Below are 18,856 nucleotides of genomic sequence, written 5' to 3'. Positions count from 1 at the left end.
ACCATCTTATGTTTCTTCAGAAATTATTGATGACCGACAGTGAGAGTTAGGCTTGCTAACCTGGAGGGATTGTTCCATAATGGCTGGATGATATACATTATGACTTCCTTATCTTGCACCATGTGTGTACATTTTTATAGTCTCTTTCCCCAAAGTTATCATGTTTTTGCCCTTTTTTGTGAAAATTATTATTTTGTATGAAGGCTATCTTTTCTCTTATCTCATATTTGATAGCAGGTCTGTCACGATAATTACTATATCGACTTATCGTTTAATAAATAACGATACCTTTTTGGGTTCGATATTTATCATGTGTACATTTATTAGCATTCCCCCTATTTTTTCCATTATGTTTCATGTTTATTGTCATTTTTACTTGACAATATCGAGTATAGTTAGAGTCAATAATATCGTTTATCGCGATACTTTCCTGCCTCAATATATCGAACTTCAAATTTGTTATCGTGACAGGCCTAGATAGCACGTAACTTATTATTAGCGCTATTGAAGTTGTTCGAAATCGTCCTGTACCATGTCTTTTATCTTTCTTTTTTTTGTTATTTTATTTTTTAATGCTTTTATAGTATGATCCCCCGGAGGGGGTCTTTTATCTTTCTGTGTCCACAGTCCAGATCCGCATTGTTTTTAAGGATTTTCTGGAGACCCAATTGCAAATTGAAACTCATTTGGAGGATCACAACATCAAACTGTTTTTTTTCCCCTTTCTGTTTTGCATTATCGTTGTCATTTTGTCCTCAAATTCAGACAATCATTATTAATAGGTTTTAAAAGGTTGACACGCAGATCAAAGACGCACTGGAATTTCAAATGTTCGGGAACACAAAGTACAAATAACAGACCTGTTAGTGTCACATGTCTAATGTTACTCGAAACGCTGACGTCACAAATCTCACATTACCTCTTCAATTACCGGCTCTCAGCAGATATTCTTCAGTTTTTAAATTTGAGCAAAACTTGTTGCAGTCAGTGTCACTTTCTGCCCAACACATGTGCTGAATATAAAAAAATCCAGAAGGAAGTGAGTCTAACCCAGCAGACATTCTTGTGCTTGGGCCACAGCTGCAGCGTCACACTTCAGATGGCCACGCTCGCCTTTGTGCAGCCCTTTGGAGTTTGCCCAAGCCAAAACAGACTTATGGCAGAGGACAAAAACATCTCACTTTTGATAAACTATTACGTGCAAAACGATCAGGAAAAAAGTTTACCGGTACTGATTGAACATATAGATCTTACACATTTTTTCCATGCCATTCAACGTTCGGTGACCGCAACACATCTCAAAAGATTTTAGGTGGAGAAAAGATTCACAAGTAAATTCTTCCAACTTTTTTTACGTGGTGTGTATGTTATAGACATGCATTGTGAGAGAAATAAATTTTTTGTTTTGTTTTTCAGAATTGGGGTTGCATCAGAAGTCGGCTCCGCTCATAAGCCACCCTCAACGCTATTTTAATCCACACAGCAGTGCAACAACTAAACTCATTTGAAACAAACACTGTCCAACCAAGGCTCAGAAAACTCTTTGCTAACAATGCGAGTAGCACCAAATAAAACTTTACATCAAAACACGTTTGGTAGAGGGGATTGACTTCAAAGGCATCCCGGCAAACAGTCCTGTCTGTCTAATTTACGTTTTCGAGCACATGCCAAGTGTAAAAACCCCAATTTTGAGCTGTGCATAATTACAGAGAGTAGAATGAATGCCTATAAATACCCCCATCATTACCAGTTCCTCCTGAAGAACATGATCCATACAGAAGGATAATTAAGCAAAAAATATTTCTGATCCCCCCCAGCACACTGTAGCGAGGACGTGTGCCTGTGGTGTGTTTACTGCGCATGGGAAGAAAGTGTATCCCCGTGCAGCACAAGAGAGGGCAGAATCACAAGGCTTTTCCCCCCCTAAATATAGTTGTGTTTGAGATACTTGCGGAGAAGTCAGGCAGAGCGGCTTTAATTGGTTCGCGCAGTCATTAATGAAACTATGTATTGGACGCTGTCAATGCCCTTTTAAACAACAACAGACACTCTGGAGTAACTTTGATCAACAAACATGTAGCAAACAAGAAGATAATAATGAACTTCCATGTTCCGCCCAGGTCTCCTAAAATAGATCATTTCAACTCGGATACATCAGATTTGACGATAATATTCCGAGATTAGGCCAGCTAATTAGTGCCCCAATATTTGGCAGGGTGCTTTGACTGGGGTCCAAATAAGCATATTGTCCTCGTTGCAAGAGAAGTGAAAGGGATTTTTGCTTTGTTCTTCACTCACACAAGATACACAGAAAAAAAACTTTTCGCTGTGCTCCAGGCTTTTGTTAACTCATCCACTCTTTCGTACCCGATCAAAATGCAAGAATGTCGCCTGGCAAATGAAAGAGAAGCCGGCCAACATGATAGGCGACTAATGATGATTTAGTCTCAATATATGAGCGGTGGCCAGGTTTGCTCGTCGATGTTTGCATGGGTTGTTGAGTTGTCACTGCTTGAAACCAAGTTCCAGCAATATCGATGTTGATGCTTCTATTTGTGCTTCAGTGTATGGCCTTGTGGTGTGCTTCCAATTTCAAATTTGTTTCCCAAATCTCTTCAACATTTTTTTTCCCCCCTGTCTTCTTGGAATAAAAGCATGTGGCCACAACAGCATTGGTCACATTCACTTGGCATTGTGCTGGATGAAACAAGGGGCAAACTAGTCAGCGACGGGGGGCCCCGCTCCTACTCTAGAGGGCTATGGTGACTTGTTGTTGATGTTGCTTTTGTGTCAACGCTGGACCGTGGCGCGCCGCTCACCAAGCTAGATAAATGGATTAGCCGGGGCAGATATAGCGGAGACAACAGTGATGTGGGAAGGTGAAGGGGGTAGAGGGAGAGGCAAAGGCGCCCGTGTTGCTGGACTACAAGGGGTCGAGAAGGTTGTAAGAATAGGCTGCTCCTGCCAAAAAGACAAGACAGTGATAAACTTTCCTCCCCATGCAGTCACCTCTATACATCCCCTTTATTCTTCACACACACAGTTCCCGCACTAAAATGAATGGACAGCCGCAGCAGTGACACGTCTCAGTCGCACAGGGACATGCTTCTTGTTCTGGGACAAAAGACCCAGGCATTATGGGGGGCCATAGCAAGTGACAGAATGGTAAATTGTTTAGGGGTCAACAATGTATTGTCTTTGCATAAGGCCTGATTTGCATGTGTCAAGATTTTACTAGTCCACAGCTCACAATAGTGACGCTTCTTTGAAGTTTTAGTGCTTGTAACTTTTACTCTAAAAGCTTAACAGAAAACACTGAATTACTGAATGTTAAATATTACGTTCAAATGAATTCCCCAGTGCTTTGCTCATGTCTATCCAGATAAACGGCAATACAATAGCCATTGCTGATTTAGATCTGCTGTGTTAAAAAATAATAATAATAAATCTGATTTAATTATTACCTTACCTCCCTCTATGTATTATCTCTTAGCTTTATTAAAATCATTTGTGCTCTCCTTCCCGTGTCATGCTCTTTATTTTCTCATCCTCTCCAGTCTTGTGGCCCAGGGCATTGCGCGTGCACACACACAAGAGCGCGAGCGAGCGAGCGAGAACTGGTAGCAAAATGACAGCCTAATTATCAGCTTCAACTGTGCTCATTACCCATTAGACAGTCCACTGTACATCCTCTTACTAAATGAATAATTTTGTATATATTATGGGAACACAATATCATGGCCTGCAGCTAACGCCTTGGCGCTAACCCCACGCTGTTCCAGTACAAAAGGAATAAATGGGACACCGAGAGAGGTTATTTAATTTTAGCCCCCCAAAAGCAGACTTGAATGGAAGGAAGTCGCGTGCAAATGGCGCGAGAATGGAGGCAGAGTGTCATTTAAAAATGCGCACAAAGCTTTTTACGCACAGGTTGGAATCATCATTATGATGCCGTGAGCCGTACGCTCAGGCTATTGAAAGGGTTAATAGTGTTTGAGCTGTAAACGCACAGTCTATATAAAGACCTAGTTATTATTTAATTGCGTCCTCCTCAGTGAGTAACAATTTACGTCGTGCGGAAAATGTATGGGAGTGAGACGCAATTAGCTTGTAAGGTAAAATGCGCATCCCTTATTTTTATTTATTTATTTTTTTTCTTCACTTTTCTCAACTTTTAATATTGTTTTGTGTGTTACGTTGCAGCTAGCGAGGCTAAGAATAGGTAAGCTGTCTTATAGGTCTTGGACTTTGCAGCAAACACCTCACCAAACCAACTTTTTTTTTAAATATCTACCCATATCGTTATAAACAAAACACTAAGCAAGTATTTTATAGCTCTATACTAAAAACAATACGGTCAAATAGTCAGATGTATAGGCTATTTTTCCCAATTAATCTTTCCGGTGGAGTGCAGCCTATGAGCTTTCTCGCCGATGGAGGTCGCTGTAATATTGCAAACCCTCTCTCAGCCACTCCACAAGTTCAGGCCAGTCAAACGTTATTCCACTAAAACAAGCCGCGCTTCCTACTGCCAGATTCAAGAGAAATTGTGGCTTTTATTTTCACGTTTTTACTCTGTCCCTTTCAAGACGACCCCAGCGAAAAAATATCAATTAAGTATATAACATAAGCAAAACAATCAGCGGAGTTTCACCATATAGCGCAAAACCCACCCATTAGGCCTTTGTGTTAAATCAATATTGAGTTTTGGTCGTTGTCTGGAGGAAGAAAGGGGAAGCTGTTTTTTTATAGGCCAGTGATCACTATCAGCACCGAGCAGGCAGGACCCTAAATAGTGTCATCTCCCTTTTCTTTACTCACAGACCGATTTCCGTTCTTATTAACCAAAAAATATTAATAATTCATCTTTGCATCGACTTGCCTCTCTGACAGATTAGATTTTAACCATTTGATTTTGTTTGGACAGGGCGTTCCCATATTATTACTTAATGACCTTCCCAGCTGCTCCTGTCCATTTTCTGTCACCAGCAACCATCTGGACACTTATTAGCACCTCAATGCATCCACGCTGCTTCGCTCGAAATGGAATACAATTAAGGCGCGCTTCCAGACGCAGGACCGCCCCTGCCCCACAGAGGACTAATCAATAATAATCATAATAATAATAATAACAATAATAATAATAATGATAGTTTCTATAATTTCATTTAGTTTATTAAGCAAAATATACGATCTGGACAATTTCCTTCAAGGTTTCCTATTTACAAATTTAAATCACTTGATATTTACATTGAGAAAAAAAAACACAAGATAGAGACAAAATAATAATTATATATAATAATAATAATAAAGTATAAAGCCTACCAAAATTTTCCAGCCTGTCTGGCCAAGTGGAGAATAACATGGGCGCGATTATAGGCTACACAACAATAGGGGGAAAATCCATCCACAGGATATTACCAAATTATGCCATTTGTTCTTCGTCGACTCAAGTTCTTTCGCATTGTCCTTTTTTTGTATCGAGGAGAAAAGTCTGTCGTTTTTTTTATTTTCATGTGTTTATTTTTGAATAGTGTCTTTTTTGTTTTAGTTTGAGCAGAGTCAAGCGGAGGACAGAGCCGTGAGGACACGTTGCGTGTTGTCTGCTGGACTCCTGGCGCTGGCAGGCAGAGAGGATCTGGGGGGGAAAGAAAAAAAGAACCAAAAGACTGTTAAATACCCGCGGTGTTTGGACAGCGGCTCTCAATCAGATGCCCGAATGGTTGGCGGAGCACACAGGCAGGCTACTGCAATCGTAAAAATAACGATAGAAGCCGAATACAAGGCCTAATAATAATAATAATAATAATAATAATAATAATAATAATAATAATAATAATAATAATAATAATAATAATAATAATAATAATAATAATAATAATAATAAAATGCCTTGCGCAATATTTGTACCCCCCACCACCTCGCTTTTATTTTATTTATTTTTTTGCCTCTTTTTTTTCTTTCGTATTTCATGTGCATTCATAAATCCTGTGCTTGAATCGCAGCCGTTTCCCTGTTTGGCCAGAGCGTTCCCCAGGGCGGCGGCTTTCCCAGGGGTCTTTAGGAAAAGCACACAGCCCAGACACTGCGCGTTTTACTCGGTGACTTGATAAGTAGCCACATTCTCCCCAGAGGCGACGAATTAAAGGGGGGAGTGGGATGAGAGTCAAGACCCCTGTCACCGCCAAACAAATTCTCTCTTTTTTTTTTTTTAACCGCATTATTTTTTATGCTATTCATGTTTTTGTTCGTATTCAAATGTGCACTAATATGAACACACGTGTTTTCTCAAAACGGCGTTGGCTGCACGTCGGTCTTATTCTAGGCTACCACAAAAGGCCTTCAAATCTTTTCTGTACTAAAGCTACTGATTACCTCTTTGTCTTCAAATATGTGTGTTTATGCTTGTTTATCCCTGCTTTAATTATGCATTCTAATTTGAGATGCAAGCGTGGTTTGTTTTTTCTTAGTCTCACCTGTCATGAAGAGGACGAAAAGACTTCAGTGGTTGTGCAGGAGGAGAATCGGATCTTAGAACGTGGTCGTGGTCTAGAAAATGAAAGCAACACGGTCAGTGCATCATGCCGGTGATAATAACACTAGGCCATGTTTAGTCAAATCAGGCTATGACATGACAAAGATTGTGTTAGCTGTATCGTACCTATGTGCTTGGGACTGTGGCTCTCTGTCGGACCCTTGCTGTCGCTGCTGAGCGCTGCTGCGGCAGTGACCGGAGACACCACCACCGATGTGGGCTGCTGCTGCTGCTGCTGGCCCGTCAAGTGATGGTTATGATGGTGGTGATTTACTCCCAGAAACGACCTCATATTTAGCAGGGAGTTCTGACCCAGAAACGCGCCATTTGTCCAGTTGTGGAACTTGCTGATCTGACACGTGTACAGTCCGTGGCTAGATAGAAACGCCGGGTGCGTCTGGAGCTGATGGTGGGGTGTTGATGGGTGAGTGGGCCCGCTGGGAGCGCAAGGGGAGGCGGGTTTCTGAGAAGAATTGTCTGGGCTCGTGGCGGTCTCTGCTAAGGACCAGATTTTGGGTTTATTGCTAGAGGGAAGAGAAAAGCTGCCAGGCCTGTCCGGGGAAAGAACACGTGTGTTGTTGTTGTTGTCCTGGCTGTCCTTACTTCCGGGGTGAACTAAAATGGGACTCTTGTTTTTGTCAAAGGCCTCGTGGGCCTGCAGAGCATAGGCCCGCCGTTTGTCCAAAGTGTCCAGTTCCACAGCGGCCGCGCTACTGCCCCTGAGCTCCCGGAGCTCCCTGCTGCCCTCGGTGGATTTGTCGTCGTCGTCCTCATTACTCTGATCTCCGTCGTTTTCGTCTATTTTGTCTATGTCTATGCTCTCCAGGTCGATCTCCTCCTCGTCGTCGTTTTTCTCTGCCTCGTCGCCGCTTCCAAATAAGTTGCCGTCCTCGTCCTCTTTGCTCCTGCTCCCCCAGGTTACCTTGTTCTCCTTCTTGAGTCTCCTCCTGGCGTTGGCGAACCACGTGGATACCTGGGTCAGGGTCATTTTGGTGATGATGGCCAGCATGATCTTCTCTCCTTTTGTGGGATAGGGGTTCTTCCTGTGCTCGTTGAGCCAGGCCTTCAGTGTACTGGTGCTCTCCCGCGTGGCGTTCTTGGGCCGGGCTGGGTCCCCGTACTGGAACTGCCCATAGGGGTAAAAGGCCGGAGAAGTGTGGGCTGCGAAGCTGGCAGGATGGACACCGGGGCTGTCTTTCAGATCATACTGGGACCCCTTTAAATGTAGAAAATCATGTCAATTAAACAAACTGTCACATGTCGTCTAAGAGAACTTGTCTACCCACTGAGTTTTCGCTGTCAGTGAATAGGCTTTAACTAGTTACACACACTAGACACACATGACGTGACAAGCTATGGCACCTGCTCCTGCACAGTGCACTCACACACAGCGTTTGAAGCCGATGAAAATGAGGAGAAAATGCAAAGAACGTCTTGTACAATGGGCAGTGTTCGCATAACTTTCCCCCCCTCATCAATGTCGGTTGTTGTGTGTGCTGTCACAACACTCTCACTTTCATGGGCATGTTGTACGTGTGTTTCTCTAACTTTTTATTTTACTGTCGTGAAAACTTCTCTAACAATTCATCTGGCTGGAACATGCTGGTTTTATGAGCAGCAGCTCTTCGTGTTTGTCATTTATTTTGGACAACCAATTTCACGCAGGCCTCACGCACACAGAGGACGTTTTAATTTTGACTTGCATTTGGTGCATATTTAAATGAACCCCTGGTAAAACAGTAACTGAAGTTCACTATTCTGACACACAAGTGATTGAGCAACGTCTTTTTTCCCCCTTTTGTTTTGTCGATGACTGAATAGGCCAATAATAAAAAAGTCACTGGCTGTAAACAGGCTAATAATTAAAAAATCGACATAACGCGTAACCAGAAATTCTCTAAATTCCCCGAGTAAAGGTTTTGAAGTGAAGTTAACCCGGCAGTCACTAATTTACAGAGCCAATGTTTTTGTCAGCACATAAGAGACACAACTATTAGGAAGAATAAAGCTCTTCTTACCATTTGTGAGAAAAGCGCCAGGTCCGCGCTTGTGTAGGGCAAAAAAGCGCTGTAATTGTGAGCATATGGACTGGCGTACATGCCCAGGACCGACGTAACAGCCGCTGCTGTGGCAGACGGACTTCCCCCGATTTCAGTGCTTCCTCCACGGGACGAGGGCGTAAGAACTCCCGGTCGTTCGCTCCCATAAACAGCCTGGGAAGCACTTAAGTATTGCGGGTAACCGAGCTGCGGAAAAGACATCTCCACCGCCTTTGCTCTGGAACAGTTCTCTGGTCCGGTGGTGAAGTAAAGTGTGCTAGAGATAAAAGAAAGAAAAAGGAAACAAGGGAAGCGTATGCAGCACGTTCACTGAAGACACATGCAGTGGAATGCAGTCAAAACAAGTCGCTCTTAAATCTCTGCTTCCTCTCTCGTTTTTGTGTGCGTAAGTCCGCTGCTAGATGTGATCTGATCAACAATTGCGCTCCAACTGACGCGCCTGGCCCTGAGGTCTCCAGGCTGATCTCTCAGATACAATTTGAAGTTGATGCTTTGATTGGCATCCCCTACTTGAGCCCACAAGCTCCTCCTTGTTTGGAGCAATGTGGATAATGTGAAGAGAGCGCGCGCGCATTGGCTGAGGTCTCTCTCCCTCTCTCTCTCTCCGTTTCTTCCCTCCCTCTCTCTCCCCCCGTGTTTGGACTTATTGTATGTTAAATGTTCAAGCATTAGAGTCCATTCACCGAAGCCTTTGATTGTTGTATGACAACCTGTCTACACGATTTTACAGCTGTCCGACACAGGGGGAAGTAAAACCCGTCTCAAACAACGAGAAGGAACTAACTTTACGCATACTTCATTTGTAATTAGAAAATGGCTGTGAGCGGAGTGAGTGCTTTTACGCGCTGGTGCAAGATAATTTATTCGCTCACCGAAAGCGTATTGCATTTAAAAGCATGGCGCTTACATTTGCACCGGTTTATTAAGTGTGCGCTAAGAAAACTGATCATTTTAGGAAAAGTGCGTCAGCATGTACCACAATTATTACCTGTTGTTAAAGATTTATTACCTGTTGTTAAAGATGAATAGTTTCAACTTATTCTGATTAAAAAAAACACGTGCACGCATTTCATTTTTTGTCGCCTCCCGCGCACGTTTTTTGTGAAGCTGATTTTGTATGTTCTGTTCTTTACATAATATTGTTTTACCTAAACTTTACACATACTTACAACAAAAAGTCCACCTGGGAAACAATTATTATGTGTATATGTAAATGTATATGTAAATGCGTGTATATATATATATATATATATATATATATATATATATATATATATATATATATATATATATTGTATTAGCTAAATACATTGTTAAACTTTTTTTTAAATATAGGCATATGATGCATATTTGGCTTAATATTTAATATCACATTTAATTTCAGTTCATAAATCTGACACAACAGGAAACTAGAATTAAATAAACAGGAATGTAAATTTCCAATAATTTTCTTTATTTTGGTGATTGACATATTTGATTCAGAGTGTTCATTCAGTCCCATTACCTGGGATATATATATATATATATATATATATATATATATATATATATATATATATATATATATATATATATCGAAATTTAGAGCCTTTAACGACTGCAGCCCAGAGAGAAGTCAGAGGAGATTCTGATCTGCACCAGATGGCTCCGAGTGGATATTGCCGAAGCGCGCAAAGGATCTGTTAAAAATATCTGAGGGGCACTGATGTCAATCTGGCAAACACATCAGAAAAGAGGGAACGAATGGCAATTGTGATAACCCGTTTGGAAATGCGTGCAGGAGGGCTGAAGATGAAGACTGGGGAGGAGAAAGTGCAGGGTGATAGGTGGTCAAAAAGTCATGCTTTATTAATATGACGAACGACTAAAATTATTTTGGTGAGTCGCCCATAGCGGTGAATGCTGGTGAGTGTTGCGCATTTTCATTAAATCTCTAACTTGTGTATGTCACTTGTGCATTTCGGTCCCCAAACACAGACGCGTGTTGGGGGTAATAAACCTTTCTGAAGTGAATCATCGGCTCTTGTAGTTAAAGTCCCATTACCAGCCCGCACGCCTAGTTCTACCAGACACGCACGCACAGAAGGAGGGAGTGGAGAGCAGAAAAAAAAGAAAAGAAAAAAAAAGTTGGTTCCGGATCCTCTCGTTTTACGCGCTGTCCGCCCGTACACGTTCATTTCTGATGCATTTCCTAGAAACAGATGGGCTCTCACCATCTGGATCTGCACGTCTATCCTCGCACACGCCTGTCAGTCCCCAACCCCAGTCCCTGTAAAGTGACGCGCGGCGGCTCCCTAACTCTTCTCCGAAGTCCACAGAGCGCTCATGTTCCTCCACGAATCTCCTCATACGAAAAAAAAAAGATTAATAAAGTTCACTCTATTCCACCGCGATTGTTTTATTTGGTACGTTTGCTCAAGCTTGTTCATTCAGAATTTCTTTCAAGTATGAGGGGGGTAAAGATGAAAAAACTATATATTTTGAAAGTGAGACACTAAATCTAATAATATTTTTTTTTATATAATAATGTGATTTCGTATTTATTTACAAAAAAAAATCAAACAAAATGATGAAACGTTGCATTGGTGTTCCTTTTCATTTAAGATGAATTGTTAGTCAGTGTTTGAGGCTGTAGTTTGCTCATTCAAAGGATATATTAGTATTATTATCTTCAAAATCATCAGTTGAAAAAGTAAAATAAATAACACATGTTTTTACCACTCTGGCATTACATTTTATACACACACTATTTACACATTTGAATAAAGTGTGTTTCTGTAGTAACTTCTTTAGCTGATGAATAGGAATCTGATTATATTCAAAGGGTTGAGGCTCAACTGGCCTGTTGTGCGACCGCTTTTTAAATCAGTCCAAGTTGTTATAAGTGGTACTTAGTAAATCCGCAGTTGACCCGGCTTCTCTCTAAGAGGCCTAAACGACTCCCATGGAAGACTTTGAGAGTGAGCGTGCGATGCAACAACACCGGTTATGTTGACAGTTGGCTACCACCGCAGAGGTCAGAGGTGTCTCTGTGAACTAATAACTGTGGTGAAAGATACTCTTTTCCTGCCTCTGGGAGCGCCAAAGTTGAGGAAAGGTTAAGAATCTACAGAATGTCCCTTTTGTAGCTTTCTTGCGGATTATCAAATTAAGTGTTTAAACCAAAAGCCAGTTTGCGCTGAAGACAAAAGATAAAGTGCAAGTGGTTGATAGTATTAATAGCCGGGTGTTTTGCGATCACACACATTTGCTTTAGTGAGTGCCATAAACATGAGCGACTCATGCATTTGTGCAACTTATCCTCGTGTAAGTGTGTCACAGCCGCTAAAGTATTTAGAGTTAGAGACTGCGGCCCACTGCGTTGCTGCCAGACACTTGATACACTTGCAGCACAGCCACACCTATAAGGTACTGTGTAAGGAAACTTGGAATTTCCTGGATTATAAACTGGGTCTATTTGGGGGTTTTAGAAGGTCAAGACAATATGCAGCTGACAACTAAACACTATTTGTTCACCGCTTTATGACACTACTGAAATCTGAAAGTGTGGGTTTTGTGGCAGCTCTTGCAGCAGTTTCTCCAATAATCCAGTGCAACAAGTCGGCCCGGTGCATAAACAATTCTACCCCAGATGACTGCTGTTGCTATTAATATATCCTTAAATGTCAAAACGTAAATCTCACATGGAGCTATTTCACGCCGAGGTGCTAAAAGTTACACGCATGTATTTCCAGAAATGTCTGTAACTGTCATCAATTTAACTCCATCTCAGTGGGTCCACTCGCAATGAAAAAATAAAAATCAAGAAAGTACTCTTTTAAATTCTTCTGACACTTGTGGAAGTTTGCCAGCGTGAACTATTATCTTGACAGAGGATCTCACAGAATGCTCACTTAAGCCCTTGCTACCAGTTTTTAAGGGAAACAGCGCTCAATTATTGTCGACACATTTTATTTAACCATCCTTGGCTGCTAAATAGATACCATTCAAAAAGACAACAAGCAGGGATGTGACTTGTTCTACCCCAGGGGCGTTCTCAGCGGTGGGTAATGAACGGGTGGGCCCACAGTTTGATGCGGTTAGGGGCCGAGGGCAGAGAAATGTGAGAAGGGGTGTTAATTGTTTTGGCTCTTTGCTGGGGAAACATATCAACATTAGATCTAATGGAGGTTAAAGACTCTCATTGCCATAGGGGCTGCAGCTAATGAATAGCTATAGCTAGCCAAAGCAGGGATAAAAGGAGGTATAGAGAGAGCGGAGAAAAAAAAAAAAGGATATAGCGTTTACTGGGCTTTAAAATGGTTTTAACTATATTGAGTTGAGTGTTTTATTGCAGTTCAGAGCTAAGAGGATTAGCATTGAGAGCTCATGAATTTATTTTATATGAAGCTTCTTTTTTCATTGGCAGCGCGTCAGCTGTACCTCAAGGACAGATTGAGACACAGGTTTAGTGAGAATCAAAAATCAAATTTGCCATATTAAATTAGCTTCACTGAATGATTTATGACCTGTTGCGCAGAAAGCTCCCAGCTCAAGTGTATTAGACACCGAACACTGTAAAAGAAACATGCAGCTATAAATACAGAATTCAGGATATCCAACTGACTAAACCTCGCTAATACGGGCATATGCCAGGAGGGGCAGGTACATTTCATGGACAGTTAGACCTGTAGATGCATAAGTCTATTCATTGTACTGGGATGCTGTTCAATTTAGACAGAAGTAAGTCTTAAATATTCCACGCATTTACTTAAACAAAATGGTGGTGTGCAAATGTTTGAAGCTCTACATTTTTTGGCATTTATTTATCAACAACGCTAATTGAATTTTGAGCAAAGGCCCTCGCTTTGTCCCAGAGTGAAGTATTCTTTTGAAATTACACTCTTTGATAGCGGTGTAAAGGATAGACTTGCAGATAAAATGATCAACAGACAGCATGACAAATGGAATTTTAATGAGGCACTTTCTTTCATGTGCTCTTGTGTTGTGCAGCCATTTACTTTAGCTCAGTCTTTGTTCTAACTATTGAGACCTGCTGTTTTAATGTTGCCGGACATGCTCCCCGGGACTGCCACAACCTCTTCCTGCTATCGCATTCATCATAGTTTGACATCCCATAGAGATTAATAGACCATAAAAGACACTGAAGCAGATTTTATGTAATAGTACCATTTGTTGCCACTTTGAGACGTGGATGTTTGTAACACGAGCGGCATCTGGGCGACTGATCAGACGACCTATCCCCAACTCCGGGGTCACGGGGTCAGTGTGAATGTGACAAACGGAGGGGCAGTTTGTCACTTTCACGTATGCGGTAAGTGCCAAGTAATGTACATACCAAAGTTAAAAGGCATCCTATCAGCACAGTGGTTCACAGTTTTAAAGTTACATCCGAAAATAGATCTCAGGACTTGGTGAAGTGACTATTGGCCTCAAAGCAGCAGGGGTGTGATATGGGATTTGCTTACCAACATGCTGTAAACGAAGATCCTGCAGTGTCACAATTCAATATAGGTGCAACATTATAGACAATACAATCATGCATTGTTTATCCTATAATGGTTATGTCACAGATGTCCATCCCGATGCTGTTGTTTCATATGGTCGAAATTTGAACTTTTATGTAGTGCCTTTCTACCTGCTTTAGGCACTCAAAGCGCTTTACATTAAAGGCCCTACACCTGATTTTTTTATTGCAAACAATGAAAATGGAAGCCACTAAATTAAAATGTTAGTTGTGGTCCGTCATTTTCCTAATATATTTGTAGCATCCAAATTCTTTACAGGGACAAGTTTATAGGCATATTTCACAACTTGCATGGTCAACTTTCAGGGTCACATTCACAAACATGCTAGAATAATAGCCTGAAAGTTCACACAATTGATACAAATGTTTTATTATTTGATCCACGCTGTTTTCCCACAAACGTTTCAGTTTACAATATACAAAAGGAGGACAAAATAAAATTCATTCAATTTCTAGAAGTAAAATTGGGTATAGCTCCTTTAAGGAACCACTCACCCATTCACAGGCTCATTCATGCACCAGTGTAGGCAGACACTGGAGGCAAGCTTGGTGAAGTGTCTTGCCCAAGGACACAATGACAAAGTGTGCACCTGCGGGATTCGAACAGCCGAGCCAAGACGACACACTATCTGTGCCACTGTCGCCCATAGCAAACTAGCAAAAAGTTTTGTCTGGCAACCCTCTGGTGGCGTGGTCTTTATACATATATATATATATATATATACTTTTAAAATTCTATGTGCTTATATATTTATCTGAACAAACCACATTTGTGATACAACATTGCTCAGTTAAACGATCACAGACCCGCTGAGCTAGCTGCACTAATGTTGGGTGTCAGGTTGCATTGTGGCCCATGTTAATGCAGCATTAAAACCAGATGAACAAAAAGAAGTAGCCAATCTGGACAATGAAGTCCAATAACAACTGAGTCCCGTCTCCAAAAGCGACCGACTGATCTGGCTCTGTGTACTGCTTTAGTATTAGTGGCACTCAGCTGTTTCTGCCAAACATCGGGCCCATACCATGAAATCTCTTGTTAAGAAGAGAGAGATTGTGTTCGCCTTGTAATTGAACCATTTAAACCCCCTCCTCTTTTTTTTCCCCCCGATGTTCTCGCCTTCTGTCCTGTCCCGTTCTGGTCGGATCTTTTTGTTTTCCTACACTCACACTCACACACACACACACATGCCTATCCTTTTGTACGAGCTGTAGCACCCATCAAAATCTGGATCGATCCCCCGGCCTCATTGTGTGCGGGGGGTTATTTATGTGGGCATCCAATCTGCACCTGCCGTTGTGTTTGAGCAAGAGGCGAACACGGACGGAGTTTGTTAACAGTGAAAGGGGCTACATCAAAGGAGAGAGAGACAGAGAGAGAGAGGGAGAGACAGAAAGGGGTGAGAGAGAGAGAGAAAGAGAGAGGGCGAAGGAGGGGGGGGTTGCAGGAAGTAGCCCCATCGCCAGCTCCTGCCTCGTCTCTCGTGAAATGAGCACTTTCACAGTCAGTTAGTCTTTAAGTAATAGATATATTGAGTTCATCCCTTGTAACAACTAATTCATTACATTTTTTCCCTTCCACCTTTCTTCATTTTCGCTCCCTCTATCAACACTGGATTACGGAGGTAAATAAACTCTGTAGAAATGAATTGATATTGCTGCCAATCACCCAATTCCATGTGCAATCACAAGGCGCCATGCACTTGGTTTCCAGCCTGCACCTCCGCCGCTTTGAAAACACACGCGCCGCTCCAGCCGGGGCTATCTGGCAGCGGAATGAATGATCCTATTTATGTTAATGCATACATGAACGTTACACAGGTTTTTCCCCTGATAAGGCGATAGGTTAATGAAATGCTCATTTCATTTTACCAGTTGTTTTCTCTGTGAAGTTCCGATAAGTAGCAAACCAATGAAGCTTGTAATTACAATCTTACAGAAACCCGGCCAATCTGTGTATAAATCTCGCCATCCAATTACAAGATGTAATAATTTTGCAGTCAAGCTGGTAATGAGGTCTAATACTCATGCATGTGATAATCCCCCCTGGATGCTGACTCTATCAGATGTTAGCTTTGTAATTATATGAGCTCCAGAAAAAAAGGGAGGAAAAAAAAATCATTATTTCATGTTCAAGTAGAAAATGAGGTTGGTGGAAGTTAATTTTCTCTCTGCTCTGTGAAGCGTAGACAAGAATTTAATGATTTAATTACAGTTGTTAGCCCTTTTTTGTGAGAGGCTTAAATTGAGCTAAGCATTTTTCATAGCCTCCGACATCAAGTGCGGCGACATCAAAGATGGTGACAGTGTACAAAGTGATGCCCCCACATTTTTGGCCCTCTCGGTCGCCAGGATAAACTGTTTCCTCTCATCGCCAGGGCAACCGCAGCCCAGGGACACCAGACCTGATGGATAAAAGTAACATCAACAAATATTAACCGCTCAGGCTTTCACCACCGCCAGCTAATCCACTGTATGTGAATTTGTCATATCAGATTACTATGACAGTCATGGTGAGTGCAGAATGGAAGGCATCCTCCTGCATCCTCAAAAGGACAATATAGTTTAACTCCCCACCTTTTTTGAATTTCAAAACAGCCATGAGTGCTGTCTGTAGTGCTCTGATTTCCATACCACCGTTAGAGAAAGAAACTGTAAATACATTCCTCAGAGTAATCCCTCGAAAGAGGCCTGGCCGCTTTAGCACTTAAAAAGTGCTTTGAGCGATGAATTCAACTTCAGTGGCAGCAGCTGCTTGGTTATGCAGCGGTTTGGTTCATATGAACTTTTGTCCTTTGGTTCAGGCCCAAACTCCCAGAATATTTTTAAATACTTAAAACTGACCCTTCCTCATGGACACGGTATTTCTGACAGAGCACCAAAAAATAATATGATTCTTAATTCTATGCAACTACTTCTTCTACTTCTTGAAGGAAAAACGCACCCTTACCAAATATTCCATGTGATAATAGAAGAGATTTCATTCACATCTTATATTATCATGTTAATAAAAAAAAACTGACATACTAACCTACAGAATATTGCCATCACTTCCCCCGTATGACCCCTAATGACCTCTCTCCCAGCCCTCATAACCCTCTCTTGCCCGGCCCTGTCCTGTTAAACAAGGCACATGTCGCTGTGCGGTGACCTGCGATTGTGTACAGCAGCTTCACGGCAGGTTTAGAGGTTCTTTTTCTGCCTCGGTGTCCAGTCTGCCTCCATCTGCCACTGCCACTGCCACGGTCCCACTGGGAAAGATGGGGCTAATTCTGCAGTCAATTAGCAGAAGGGCCCGCTTTTGTTCTCTGGTTGGTTCCCATGGGTCCTATATGCTCCAGTACGCCGCGACTCTCTACCTTTTTTTTTTTTTTTATCACCGCTCATTTTGGTTGTGATATAGCTGCACATAACAATCCGTCTTATGATTGGTAATGTATACTACTCTGTCTATTGTCTTCCTTCACATTTGTATTTATACTTTTATACACAATGGTGGTTTAGTGTGACAGTCTGGCATCTCAATTTGTCCTCCATTTTGACCTTTGTGACATTGTTGGCTAAACAGAGTCACTGGCAATCATGAGCCATAAAATGAGATGAATGGAAGTGAAATAGAGCCAGGTCGCAAAATGGCCAAATGAGACAAATTAAATGCCAGAACGTGCTTTGTGTATGTTCAGACTATGTAAACAGCACTTACGATGTTTCAATCTACATCTGTGTCACTGTTTTCCATGTTATGCGAATGCACATGACTGTTTGTTGCTTTCGGTGTTCAATAGCCAATGACGTAAAGAAGAGGATATAATATAGTCAGCTCTAAACCTATACATAATACCAAACTTTTTCGATCTATTTTCACTCTTAATAACATCCATTGCTGTGTCTTTGCTGACACTCAAAGACACTCTGCATTGCATTATTCATTCACTCCATACTTGGTATGATCTACTATCAGTGTTGGGCAAGTTACTTTAAAACTGTAATATACTCTGTATTAGTAGTTACAGCTATAACAATATTATATGTTTATTTTACACTTTACTGTTTCAAAACATTTAGCTGAGTTACACTACTTTAAGTTACTTTTGAGTTATTTTTGGCAAAATGTAGCAAACATAGTAATAATTCCGCAGAGCAAAACTGCAGTTAAAGATTTCATTTTCCTTCTCCGCACATCATACACCAGTGTCCGTTATTTGGGGGGAGGTTTGCATTTTTTTTATTCATACATTTAAATGCTTGTAACTCGAGTTAGTTGAATTGTAATGACAAATATATTCCAGTATTTTGTGTAAGTAATATGTTATATTCCTCATATTTTTGTAACTCGCTACTTTTGTAACACGTTACCCCCAACACTGAATATTATTGTAGCCAAGTTGCCCTGGGGTAGACTGACGGAAGAGAGGCAACCAGTCTGCACCATCGGCCCCTCCGACCACCACCAACCACGCACCCACTCACTCACTACATTAGACATATAGTAAATAATACTATATGTCATATGTGATAATCGAACTGTTCCTAATTATAAGTGTTTTTCAGATGTTTTTTGTGTTTCTGATAGGACACACAGCAGCTCTTATCTTACTGTGGTCTGTACCTGGCCTTACTGAGCTGTACCTGTCTCAAGTTAATAAATCATTTTGGCATTATAAAATATTCAAAGGAGGAGGGGATCAGGCAAGGCCAGGTTAAAGAATTTCTTAAATTTTCATGGCATGACAG

At 41.4% G+C, this 18,856-nt stretch overlaps 1 protein-coding gene across 1 annotated transcript; it reads right to left on the bottom strand.

Moving 5' to 3' along the window:
- Nucleotides 1–5,173: 5,173 nt before the first annotated feature.
- On the bottom strand, nucleotides 5,174–9,152 carry irx1a (iroquois homeobox 1a). The gene is made up of 4 exons (XM_079562337.1): nucleotides 8,554–9,152; nucleotides 6,662–7,751; nucleotides 6,477–6,549; nucleotides 5,174–5,638 (listed from the first exon to the last, which is right to left on the bottom strand). The coding sequence occupies exons 1-4, from the start codon at nucleotides 8,794–8,796 to the stop codon at nucleotides 5,563–5,565; spliced, it is 1,482 nt and encodes a 493-aa protein (XP_079418463.1). The 5' UTR covers nucleotides 8,797–9,152; the 3' UTR covers nucleotides 5,174–5,562.
- Between the last annotated feature and the right edge of the window lie 9,704 nt (nucleotides 9,153–18,856).

This window comes from Gobius niger (assembly GCF_951799975.1).
Source record: "Gobius niger genome assembly, chromosome: 8".
Taxonomy (NCBI): Eukaryota; Metazoa; Chordata; class Actinopteri; order Gobiiformes; family Gobiidae; genus Gobius; species Gobius niger.
The sequence above is the reverse complement of the archived record's forward strand: the minus strand, read 5'-3'. Positions and strand labels throughout refer to the sequence as shown.

Coding starts and splice junctions, on each gene's coding strand:
- irx1a (XM_079562337.1), bottom strand. CDS start 8,796: ATGTCTTTTCCGCAGCTCGGTTACCCGCAATACTTAAGTGCTTCCCAG. Junction 7,752..8,553: donor TGGCGCTTTTCTCACAAATG/GTAAGAAGAGCT, acceptor CTACATTTAAAG/GGGTCCCAGTATGATCTGAA. Junction 5,639..6,476: donor TTTCGTCCTCTTCATGACAG/GTGAGACTAAGA, acceptor TTTCCCCCCCAG/ATCCTCTCTGCCTGCCAGCG.